The sequence below is a fragment of the Phyllostomus hastatus genome, unplaced genomic scaffold, assembly GCF_019186645.2.
Source record: "Phyllostomus hastatus isolate PE091 unplaced genomic scaffold, TTU_PhHast_1.1 phas_contig_86, whole genome shotgun sequence".
In the NCBI taxonomy this organism is placed as follows: Eukaryota; Metazoa; Chordata; class Mammalia; order Chiroptera; family Phyllostomidae; genus Phyllostomus; species Phyllostomus hastatus.
Window position 1 is genome coordinate 11132341 of NW_025333977.1, and position 13389 is coordinate 11145729.

General features: G+C 40.3%; 1 protein-coding gene across 5 annotated transcripts in view; it reads right to left on the reverse strand.

Moving 5' to 3' along the window:
* PLCH1 (phospholipase C eta 1) overlaps window positions 1-13389 on the reverse strand; it is a 180830-nt gene that overhangs the window by 117955 nt on the left and 49486 nt on the right. The window contains exon 1 of one of the 5 annotated variants that reach the window (XM_045851640.1): window positions 9565-9882. The exons of the other annotated variants lie outside the window; for them this stretch is intronic. Within the exon in view, the coding sequence (XP_045707596.1) occupies window positions 9565-9607 (43 nt within the window). The 5' untranslated portion in view covers window positions 9608-9882. Of the gene's footprint in view, window positions 1-9564; window positions 9883-13389 lie in introns of those variants that run through there. 5 annotated transcript variants of the gene reach the window in all.

Genomic DNA, 13389 nt, shown 5'->3' on the forward strand with positions numbered 1-13389 from the left:
ATCCTAAACATGTAACATTTAGAAGGTATGTCTAGTAAGGTGACCGGGTGCTCCATTTATTCAACCAGTCTCAACGACTAGAAGCAGAGTGACTTATGGACTTGAAAGACTTGGCATGAAAGAATTCAGTACAGATGATCAAATATCAATTCTTCCAGGGAATACTGAGTATTGTGGGTGGGCTGAGATTATCAAAATTGAGTGGGTAAGCTATTTCTGCATTTATGTAATACTCTACGTAATAAGCTATTTTGAGAAAATCAGCTAAGGGTTTGTTTAACATTGCTTCCTTAGGTTTTTCTTTTCATGCCTTTATCATATGCATACTTATTTTTGGTTTGGTTATCTAGTAAAACTAGGTGCAAGGGTGAGTACATGAGGAGGGTGAAAGAAAAAAAATGCAAATAGAAAACTGCCATAGGTTGTCCACCATGAGAGAAAGGAAGGGATGGGACACGGACAAGGTGCATGTGAGAGGTACTAAAATGAGCAAGCATGCACTATTAGGGGAAAGACGTAACATTTACCGAAGGCCTGTCTACCAAGCACTGGGCAAGGCTTGTTACACACATCCCCCTCATTTAACCCTCACAACTCTTCGAAGTGCATAGCATCCATGGTTTTTAAATAAGGGAAATGAGTGCCAGTGAAACCGGTCTAGGTGATTCCTGAAAAGCTAGGCTGCTGTTAGAACATCTGCTTGTCTTTTGTGGCTTCCTATTTTGGTCCACATCGCAGGTCCAGCCCCACCGTACCAAAGCACTGGAGAAATGCTGGATTAGGACTTCCAGGCTCTCCCTCCCTGGCTCAGTATTCCTTTTCTCTCACTTTGGAGTAAAAAGAAACAAAGAAATGATAAAATTTAAAAGAGAATGTGTTCCATGTGAGAATGAGGAAACATGAATTAAAAAACAATAAGTTATGTAGTGAGTAAATGAGAAATTAAAGAAGTTGAAGAAGTGTGTACTTTAAATTGTGCCCAGAAGACAAAAATAAATGAATAGAGGATAAAGCAGCAGCACAGTAAAACAATGGCATAGAACACACACACACGTCAAATGAAGAAATTAAAAGAGGAAAAGACAGATAATGCCCAGAAACAACAGAAATATAAAGCTGGATGTTTTGACCAAGAAACAATATGTCCAACCCATTATTAACCTTGACGGATCCCTAAAGGAGCCCATTTTCCATGCTCTTAATATTTGTATCATACGCCATTTTCCCACCGCCCTTTGTAAATGCAGTGACCAAAACTGTGGCCTCTCTTCAAATACGTGTCACACGCATCCAGTGATTACAAAGAAAATGTTAGCCGGTCCTGATAACACTATTTGCACTAACAGCTGACAGCTTTAGGACTTTCATCAGCTTCTTGCTCTCCATGATCCTCAGGGCTTCCGCCAGGCCTGCCAACATTTGTGCTGCCTTGTTTTCGTTCTTCCTGACACTTCTCTGAGCTTAGAGGAAAAGCCAAGGAAAGTATCTTAGAAAAATCCCCTCTCATCCTACACAAAGGGTAGGCATCTGCTCCAGGCTCTTCCAGCTAACACATGTCAGAGCCAGGGTCATGCCAATGACTGATTAGTATCTTCATGCACTTGCATGTGGCTTTATAAATCAAATAGATTCCAAATTTGATTTCAATGGGAAAAAAAACACAAAAGGGAATGAAAAAACTAGGGCAAGAAAATTTAAAAACAAAAAGGAAGACTCTGTGGAAGGAAGATCACAACCACCAGAAGAATGAGTGCCCGGAGAGGAAAAAGTAAGGGACGCTGGCGTAAGAACAGAACAGCCTCATTCTTCACTCATTTTATTTTTTTCCCTTGCCCTTGTGTGTATGTCTTGCTTCCATTCACCACTTCTTTAGGGGAAAGGGCCCCAATTTGAGATGGAAAAAACTAAGTAGTGAGAGAATATGAAATGAAGTTCAGAATGACTATGCACCCAATAAGACTGGCCAGCCAAATTCATTAAACAAGATGAAAATTAAGTGGTAAATAAGAAACCTGAGGCATGATCTCTCTTCCTCCCCACCCCCACCACCAAAAATTGTATATTTCTATTCAGTCTATTCCCACACCTGCCTTCACTCACTGTCCTAGTTGATTTCCTAGACTTTCCACTTTTCAAAACATCAATGAGAATCTGAGAAAAGAAATCAGTATATTTTAAAAATACAAAAATTACAGAATAAGGAAAGTATAAGATAATTGAAATTAACTTTCGTATCTCAATGTCAAGAGAACACTCACTGTATAAGAGCATTTAGTTACTAAGTCCAGCTTAGTAACTAAATGATAACAGCTAAATAAATAATAGCTGGAAGTCCTATCTCATGTCCATTCTGGGGCTCAACAAGTAGACATAGGAAGGTGAAGTTATGGAATGGCCCACACAATTTAAATTTTTCATTCTTTTTGTTAATCACATAAAAGTTTAATACCCTGTATTAAATACCTTCACTACTGATGTGTCTCCTTTCTGTATAAGAGAGCACACACACACCTATTCTCCTGGAAGAGTGTCAACATGCTAATATCTGAGGAGTAAAAAAGGCAAGGAGAAATTTCATTTAGTACTTAATATAGGTCAATAGTATTTGATTTTTTTAAAGCAATCGTCGGGTACAACTTTGGACATTCAAAATAAAACAAAGAAACAGAAAATGGCAAATAATGACAAACAAATTTAGACATGAGGGGGAATGTGCAAAGAGAAACTATAAAAGAGAATATCAAAATCATCCTTTAGAGCTTTTATTTCACCTTTTCTCTCCTGATTTTGTATCTACATTGGGGAATGGGGGTGGGGGGGTCTCAAGCTCCTGCTTGTATATCCTCTCAAGTTTTATCTTTTCTCTCCCTCCCTAGAAAAACAGACAATACTGACACCGATTTTAAAGAAAAACAAGAGGCAACAGGTCACTGGATTAAATTAAACTTTTGTGTTGTACACATCTATGACCATGACTTATTCTTTAAACAGATCAATAGAAGCAATCATTCACCTTTCTTCAAAGAGACAGCTAAAGTAACTCTAGCTCACTCGTGGTAGCTTCTGTTCTGTTGACAAGTAATTAGAGAGAGTACAGGATCATTTGTCAAAACCTCAGTGACAAGAGTTCATGGCCTTAAATGCCCGAACCAATTTCTCAAGTAGTTTGAAGGATATTTAATCTTGGCTGTTGAATCAATTCTTCACAGTGCCTCCTTTTTTTTTTTCTAAAAAAACATATTTTTGCCCTGGCCAGGTAGCTCAGTTAGTTGGAGCATCACCCATACACCAAAAGGTTGAGGGTTTGAATCCCAGTCAGGGTACATATCTAGGTATCTAGGCTGCAGGTTCGATCCTTGGTCAGAGAGAGTACAGGAGGCAACAAATTGATGTTTCTCTCTCACATCGATGTCTGTCTATCTGTCTGTCTCTCTCTTTTTCATCAATAAACATGCCCTTGGATGAGGTTAAATAAATAAGCACACTTTTTTCCTAAAATACCACTCTTTCTTTCCTAAAAGAGCAATTTTATATCACCCATCCACTGCAAAGTTTACCATCATCTCCCTTTCTTTATGAGATCCAACCCAACCCCTCAGAGAGATATAAAAAACCTTGTGTGATCCGGTCTCACGGTAACCATTCTTACCCCACTGCCTCCTTACACCAAACCCAGTGTAATCTACCACCCCACCACTCTTCTTTCTGTCTCTCACTTAAGAAGTACAGTCGTCCCTCGCTATATTGCGGTTCACTTATTGCAGCTTCATGGTAGACCCGCAGCAATACAGTGAAGCCGCAATAAGTGAACCGCGAAATAGTGAGGGGTGACTGCATACTTCACTGGTGAGTATCCATATAGAATTTTGTATGTTGTTAAAATTACGTAGGTTTAAGAGTGTAGAAAGTGTTTAAGAGCATATGAAGTGTTTATAAGAGTGTGGGAAAGGTTAATAAGAGAGTGGGAAAGGTTCATAGGAGTATGGGAAGGGTTTATAAAGCCTTAAAATATATATAAATAATAAAATAAATAGAACACCACTACTTCGTGGATTTTCACCAGTCACGGGGGGTCTCTGGAACGTAACTCCCGCGATAGGTGAGGGATCCCTGTATTCATTTGCAGATCTTTATACCCAAGGGCAAAGCAGGCTAACCTATGGACTGGAGAAAGGTATATACAAAAAGTAAAGTTAAACTGAAACATCTTTATAGAGATGATAGAGAATTTTTTACAGAGAAGGCAATCGATTGTTTCCTGCTTATGAAGTTTATCACCTGGGAGAAAAGGAACATAACTGCATGGATTCAAATGTCAGCTCTACAGACTACTGTATGACCTAGGGCAAGTTATTTTTCTCTCCCTGCACCTCAGAGTCCTCAACCCAAAGTGGAGGTAGCAACTACACGTGCCTCGTTATGACAAAGACTACTGGTTGCCAAAATTATTATTCTCAGGTGCTCGATTTTTTCTAATGAAGTTGATGTGATTATCTTGTATTGAGATCTCCAGAATCTGTCCTTTTCCTCAGACATCATTTTCTGAAGCAGTATCCTTAACCAAAATTAACAGCGATGACGTTGCTCTGGTGAGAATTTACATAGCACAATAACGTAATTTTATGTAGTCATAAATGTAAAATTTCTTATTGATATTAATCTTTTAAAATCAACCTATAATGGAAACATGGAAGGAGTAATTATGAATACAGAAAAAGATTGGGAAAAAATATATGTGACAAGAGGTAGAAGGAACCATGAGAGAAAGCATTGGTAGAAGGAGGGCTGTAGTCACTAGACAGCGTATTTCTATTGGGCAGAGCAGGAATCAAAAGCGTGAGTGAATTGGCCAAGTTACAAAGGTGACCAATAGAGTAACTGAAAGAGATGTGAGGGCGATGCTAGAGGTGAGTGAATTCCTCATCTAACACAGGAGAAAATGAACAGATAATAGTAAAATAGAAAATGCAATGGATAGTAGTATAAGTACATCATTGAGAGATATGAAGTAACACTAAAACCCCACAAAAAGGAAAGTAAACTAGCTAAAAGTCATTTCTTTAAGAAAGGGGAAAAGAAAGGAGAGAAAACTATAGTGCCTGTCCTGGTTCTTTTATAATAAAGTTGTGAAGTTTTTCAACTGTTTTTAAAAATAAGAAAATGTAAATTAAAAAAATCTATTCACACTGCCAACAAAAACCTACTACACAGCCCTGGCTAGTGAGGCTCAGTGGACTGAGTGCCAGCCTGGGGACAAAAGAGTCACTGGTTTGACTCCCAGTCAGGACACTTGCCTGGGTTGCGGGCCAGGCTCCCGGTATGGAGTGTGTGAGAGGCAACCGCACACTGATGTTTCTCTCCCTCCCTTTTCCTCTCCTTTGCCCTCGGTCTAAAAATAAATAAAATCATTTTTTAAAAAACAAGGACATTTTCTTTTTTTAAAAAAATAAAACCAACTACATAAAGAAAACTATAAAAATCTTTACTAACATAAATGACCTTAAAATGTAGTGGATCCTACTATGTTCCTGAAAGGGAACATCCAGTATCTTCAAGTGGGTGGTTCTGTTCAGTTATTCTCTACATGCAATGCAATTCCAATAAAAAATCCCAACAGGATTACTTTTGGGACTAGACAGGCTATTTCTAAACTTTATCTGGAATAGAAAATAGATGAACTTGTCCTGACAGTCGAGAGCCAGTCTGATAGGTCTGTGGGTCTGAATAAAGTACACGGCATCATCTTCATTAAACAGGAAAATACCCGTTTTAACGAAGTTCAATACCAAGACATGGTCACTGACCTCCCTAGTCTAAGGGTATGTTTGGACCAATGCAAGCAACATGGCAACATTCAAATCAATATTTTGTATGTACCCTAAAACAGGTGGAGTTGGAGTTCTCTGAGCTTCATGGGGAAATAAGGTTTTGATCTCTGTAAAAGCAGAACAAAAATACTGATAATTGGCATGATCCTGTCTCAAATTGAGTAAAGCAGAAATGTTAGGTTTCATACCAGACAATTACCGATTTATAGCTGATTTATCCTAACTGTAAGACAGTGACTGGGTAAAAAGCATACACAAGGAAGAAGCAGTGTGAATTCTAGGGCAGCTCTGATCAGTGGGCAAAGGAAGCCAGGGTGCGCATGAGAGCACAGTGTTTTCTCATGAAAGAGCTCAGCCGAGAAACTTGAGTAGAGACCATTATATCCTCACTATTTACTGCAACAGCCTTCTGGTCTCCCTTGCTCCAGCCTCATTCCTCCCCTCAGTCTCTGAACTACTGATATTTCTCTTTTTTAAGATTTTTATTTATTTTTATTTTTTTAAGATTTTACTTACTTATTTTTAGACAGAGGAGAAGGGAGAGAGAAAGAGAGGGAGAGAAACATCCGTTCATTGCCTCTTGCACGCCCCCTACTGTGGACCTGGCCCACAACCCAGGCATGTGCGCTGTTTGAGAATCAAACTGATGAGCCTTTGGTTCACAGGCGGGTGCTCAATCCACTAAGCCACATGAGCCAGGGCTGAACTACTGATATTTCTGAAAAGAGATCTTTCTGAATATCAAATCAGAATAATCTCTCCCCAGCTGAAAACCTCCTGCTATTTTTTTAAAAAATAATGTCCAAATTTCTTAACCTGTATTATGGGGTCTTTATTATAACACCCCCTGCCTGCTTCTTCATCTTCAATCTTTGCTTATCTACCCAAAATAATCCTTCTTATTCTTCATGTGTCAGTTCAAATGTTACCTCCAAAAGTCCTTTGCTGACTTCTCCACACTCAAGGTATGTAAGCATGTCTTTGCACTACACCATGAGTTACTGAAGAGAGGTTGATACTTTTATCTTTTATGTCCTCAATGAGCACCTCATATGTACATAAAGACTTCACTATATCCTGCAATACATCATACCGATTATTAGCCTTTAAAAATTCCACGAGAAACTCTTGATTTTCTACTCCCTAAAAATGATCTTGTACAAAGAATTCAAATGGCATATGAGAGAAATCACAAGTATCTAAATGTCTAGCATCTCCTAAGAGCAAAAATCTCTGTGATTAAAAGAGCAGGTCGAGCCACCAGGATCAAGCTGGATGCCAGCCACAGATCGACTTCATGTCTGGAGAAAATTGGGCACTGTTGGTTTTTTCTCCTTAAAAAAGAGTGAGATTGCTGTGGTTCCTCCCCGCTCCAGAAATCTAGGACTCCCTCCTACATCGACGCCAGCCCCGTCAGGCATCCACGCACAGCACGCACACTGCTGGCATGTAGGTTACACCGAGCCAAGGGGCAAATTAGCAGCAGATGCCACCAAGGTTCTAGGTCAAACTGTTTTTATTATTTGCACTCCAAATCAAATACAATTTCTTTCCCATTAAAATAGATGAAATGTATGTTATTCTTATTTCTATAATTATATCATTTTACATTTCTGTGGTCCTTTTTCACCTTCCGAATGCTTTCAGAGACATTACACCAGTAATTCTTGTAACAACCTTGTGAAGTAAGCAAGAATGTATTATCTCTTGTTACGAAAAAGGAAATTAGGGTTCACAGATATAACAAGTTTATTAAAACACTTGCCTTAGATGCCTGAAGCTTGCTCTGACTTCTGTTTTTATGTTGCTGTTCAAGTCCCTTACATATTTGGTGTTGACTGCTTTAAGAACCATGAAGGTGACTTCTAACTGAAAGATTTAGTACATTATACTAAATTGTAAGGCTAATATTAATAATTTCCTAAGTGTATGCATAAATACAAAGTACAGAAGCAATCACAAGTTTTACACATAAGATACAGTTTTAAAATAAGGAGATACCATCAAAAACTCAGGTTTCTCCTCTTTGGTCTTCCTGGCTCTAAATGAACATTTTTCAACTTTGTATCTCTATCATTTGCAATCACCCCCACTAACATTACTGTTTAACTCAGGTTTCATAAGAATTCAGACTCCATTAGTTGTATACACTTTGAAATATAGTTGATCTGTACACTTTAAGATGCTCCACTTAAAACTGATCTGGAATTCAGAAAGCTTTCTTTTAAAATAATCTTGCCACCTGCTAAGATGATTTTAATACCAAGATGTACAGTCAGTCAAGGAAATTTTTCATGCTGCAAAATAAACCATTAAATAACTAAAAATCTATTGAGTAAAATATGAAACATATACTCATTTTTTTAAATCCCTGGTAAAACCATCAATATGTGAAGACATCTACCTTGAAACAAGACACCTTACATTCGTCAACTTTAAGAGCTTATACAACTAGAAAATTCATTCCAATTTCCATGACGTTTAAAAATTACAGCCTAATTTTAACTTTCACCTTAAAGCTGACTTTATATGGTGAAAGTAACAGAAGTCATTTTCGTCATTACTTTCAGGAAGTAGAAAGTAAGGCATCCTGACAGTATGCTGTGCAAGTCAATTTACTCCTGCACCCAGCACACGAGAGTTTCCAGACATGTTAAAAGTCAAAACTCTAAATGGAAAATCCTCTAACAAACTGGGCATAGAGTAAACCAAATTCTACAATATTTCTCTATAAAAGGTCCTTCCAAAGGTTAGAAAACTCAGAAACACTCAAGAAATGTGAACCAGGGCTTCACTGATATTCTGAGCAAAAAGCCGCCCTCAGCGCTGCGGCCGTGGACACCACACACTGAAGCGGGCACCGTGAACCGGCGCCGGTCCCCAGACAGGCTCTCCCACCCGGCCCTGAGGTCTACGAAGTTCCGTCTGAGTGACAGATGCCCAGGCAGCGTCTGAACTGACAGGCACTTACCCTCCAATTTCACTTGGGAGGTAAGTTTTACAAGACATTTCTTGACATGCCACTTACTCTGTCTGATCAGGCAGGAACACTGCTGATAATTCAAGAGCAATCTCCATAGATTTTCAATTTCTGTTCTCCTAGCTCACCCTCTAAGATGTGTCTCCCATGCTCCTGGAGCCAACAGGCTCTGCGAACATGATGCATGGACCCTGCCTCCATTTTATCTGTGCTGAGTACTTGTGCCATTTCATCTCAGAAAGCTGATTATAAACATACAATGTACAACTGTAACTATCAAACATGACTATCTTGATCCACGCTGGGAGTCATTCTGTCCAGATCATCATAAAAAGTTAAAACACAGCTTCATTCATCATTATTCGAACGAAATTAGACTTGACAATGCTTAAATTAAAACCCACTGTTTGTAAGCACTAGACAGAATTTGAAGCAGGTCTTTAATCCTTGGCTCGAACATAAGAATGCAAAAGCTTTTATCACTGACCACTGTATTACAATGAGGCACGTCCAATCTGTCGGCATGCAAATGCTATCATCATAAAAGTACACATTTGAAAGAAAAAAATAAACCTTTTACCTAACCAAAAATACTTTGTTACATTTTCATCTCATATTGAAACATAATATTCTCAAGTATGCCGTCAAGAGTCAGATCATCTTTAACTTCACTAAACATGAAATAAAATAAGAAATGTATACCATCTTTTACTAGGACTATTACACTTACCTTAAAATTAGTAGTATGACTCTTACCTTTTTCTGGACTTAAGTTTTTATACACTTCAAGGTCTGCCATTAAATTTAATATTGTTACACATTATTGGCAAGAACAGTGAAATTTGTCTCTAAAGGCAAAGCCTTTTCCTGATACACATCTCCAGAAAGGAAAAGGAAAAAAGGCAAAGACATCCTTAGCAGTCCCAAGGATTTGGCTCATGCTTCCCTGTATAGCATGATGAGATCTTCACAATTCAGGCTTTTAGTGTGGAGAAAATAAATCCACAAGATATGGTTATAAAACTTTGTCCCAAAGTGAAAAGCACAGCCAGATAGGAACACCAGCAGCATCTGCTCAGGGCTGCCGCTATTGTGGGAATGCAGGCGCTGTGGCTACTTTGGGAATGAGACATGCATGCTTAGTGCAGCGCTTCAAGCCCTCCAGGCATTCTGCACATTTAATGTCTGGGAAGTGCAGGACTTTAACCGTCAAAGAAACCCTCCTCACCTACAAAGGCCATTGAGAAAACACTGATTGCCATGGTAGTGACGCAGGCTGAATGCAGGAAACGAACGTGCACACACACACACAGAGACACACACAGACGCACACAGAAGCACACACAGTCTCAGAAGCAAACATCACTGCATTTGAGGCAAAGCAGTCCACTAAAAATAAGTCCCATGTGGTCTTCCACACTGTGCATTCCTTTTGTGCCAGTCAGGTTCAACACCTATTTACTGACTACTGTTGAAGCTTTTCCTTCATTTTTGTCCTCATTCCACACACAAGCACAGCAATAATCACAGAAAAGACTGGAATGTTTCCAACTTAGAATGAATGAGGTTACAATTTCAAAGCACTTGGGCAGTGAGAGCTCCTTGTCAGGTAAAAATCACATCCCCAGGGGCAAGGTAAGTAGCATGAATGGATCAAAAAAAGCCAGCTTTTAGTGAATGAACCAACATATTATTAGAGCACAATTTTCCCTAAAGTACATATATGCATTGTTTGCATGTTTTAATCAACTTCTTTATAGAAATAGTCAGATAAACAGGCAAACAGGTATTTCACAAGCAAATGTACTGTAGCCTTGCATTAAGAGTTGCCAGCAGGTCTCGGCATCCTGACAATTAACTCCCTTACTCCCAGGATTCTCTTTGTGATAATAACACCCCCCCTGCCCCCACCCCAACCTTGCCTTTTTTTCTCCTCAGCTGCAGCCCGTGGCCCCTGAGGCTCCCAGCACTTCCCATTCTGCACATGCCAGTGCCAACCCCTTCACTCCCTTCCCTTTGGGACCACCCAAGCCCAGACTGCTAACCCCCTCCCCACTCCTCTAGAGGTGCCAAGCTGTAACCTGATTCCCACTCCTCTCTTTCCCAATTTGCCAGCCCCACTATTTACTCTTAAATAATCCTGAGAAATCTGAATTTCAAAGGGGTGTGTGTGTGTGTAAGAACACATAATTAAAATATCCTTCTTGTAAGATGTATCTGACATTTACAAAGACACAACTACACAAAATAGCAGTTAAGAGTTTAGGAGCTCTGCTTGGGTTCAAATCCTGCCTCTGCTGCCAACCAGCTGTGTGATTTTCGGCAGCTTACTTGAATTCTCTGCTCCTTCATTTCCTTATTTGTACACTAGGTGTACTAGTTCCCACTCTAAAGTGGTATTAATTGAAAGTATTCAGTTAATATGCAAAAAGCTGAGAATTACAATTACTTTACATTATTGTAACACTATTGTTATTAGTCTTGAAATTCTAGAAAAGCAGTGGGCTTCATGGTTTAATCCCAACTAAGCAGCACTTTGAACAAACCCCAAAACCTGAGATCTCCGAAATACCCACTTCTGTTAAATGATTCAAAGGACTGACACTCCCACATAATCTTATAACACACAATTGTTCCCATAACACCAAATTGGTGCCAAATGAGGGACTCTCACTTCCTCTGGCTTCCCAGAACCAAAGCTACCCAAAAAGCAAAGAGCATCTTCGGACCCATTTCCCACTCAATCCAAAAAAAAGATGGAGGCCCAAGTTCTCTCCAGGAAGGCTTGGAAAATCGCCCTCCCCTTTTCCTTCCTTAAGTCCCCCACTGCAGTCTTGCCATGTCAACACAAGGGAGGGTCAGCAGAGGGGGAGGGAGCAGTCTGCCCCTCACCCTCCTCATCCACAGAGAGCCTCCTCCCAAGTTCTTCATCCCTCTCACCCTCTCACCCTCGGAGCACCCCAGCTTCCACCCCGGAAGGCCAGCCCAGCAGTCAGGTTCTCAGGTTCGGAGCCCAACCCCGCAGCCCTGAGCAGCACCTCGGGTTTATGCTGAAGAACTCCGGGGCACTTTGAGGGCCAGTCACACACTCAAGGTGAGCGAGCGCTCAGTGGCTCTGCGGGGGCAGGTGGGTGAGATTTTAAAGGGCAGGCATGGCCCATGTGTATGCATTTGACCACCAAGGAACACTCATGGATTTCTGAGAGCCTAGAAATATCTACCCCTTACTAAATACCCAATTCTTCAGCAGCAGCAAATAACCTCCTACGAAGCCCATGGGAAAGAATCAAAAAACTTTTACACCTATTCTGAAGTCGACAGGGGTGCTGGATGAATAACACATCATGCCTGATTACTCTCCAGTATTCTTCCAACAAAAGGTCATGTACAAAGTCAAGTCCAGACCAACAGACTTTGGGGATGAATGGTGCTTCCACTGACAGCTCACCTCTAGAACCATATGGCTTTAAAAACTTTAACTTCTTACCTGAAACCCTCATTTGAAAAAGTGAGGCTTCTTCAAGATTCTTTCTAGCCCAGTACTTGGCATGTAGTAGCTATATTAGTTGTCTCCGTTTTTAATTAGACCTAATGTGGAAACACCTCTCACCGTTCAGGCGAAAGATACAGAAAACTGTCTCTGAGTTCAGCTAAATTTATTATGAATGAAGGAACCGAAACACCATCTGACATCGTTTTTCCTCATTTTTCACATCTGAGTCCTACTTCTGGTTCCCTAAAGAAACATCACAGAGGAAAAAGTCAAAGCATAGGCTTCAAAGTCAAATAGAAGGAAGTTCTAAGGGTTAGCTTTCTCCTTTACTCACTGCATGATCTTGTGGAAGCAATGGGTAGGGCGGCCAGATAAAAGAAGACGTTCAGTTAAATTCGAACTTCAGACAAACAAAAAAATTTGTTTTAGTATGAGGCTATCCCATGCAAGCAATACTTACTGTATTTTTATTTGTTAAATCTGACAACCCCACTGAAGGAGCCTTCTCAACCTAAATATTCTCATCTGGGGACTGTACACCCACCTCACAGGGTATTTCTGAAGAGTGAATGAGCTCGTATAGGACAAACCCAGTGGTAGGACAAGTGAATGTTCCACAGCTAGAGGTTAAGTGGATGGCCACTCCAAACCAGCGACATCACTGGTTTGATAGAACTTCATTTAATCAAGTCTGATGCTGAAGAGGTTCTACACTACTCTCTCCCCATTAACTCTACCTCACCAGTTGCGTAATTCTGAACCAAGGCCAACTCAGGGCACTTACCGGCCCCGAGACTCCCAAATCCAATCAGAAAGCCTACTGACACAAACATGGGGGGTACCTCACTCCAGGAGACATTTGTTACCAAAGTCACCATTTACCAAACACCAGCACCCAAACGTTACCTTCTCTAACCTCCACAAGAATCCTACAAGAAAGCATAGGGGACCCATGTTTTAAAGGGAAGAAAACAGACTGAGGTTAGGCAAGGCGTCCAAGATCACACGGCTGTGCTAGAACCCGACGCAAACCCAGGCCATCTCCTGGTCCAGGCCCTTCTCACCAGCTCCATGCTTCAGGTCATGGG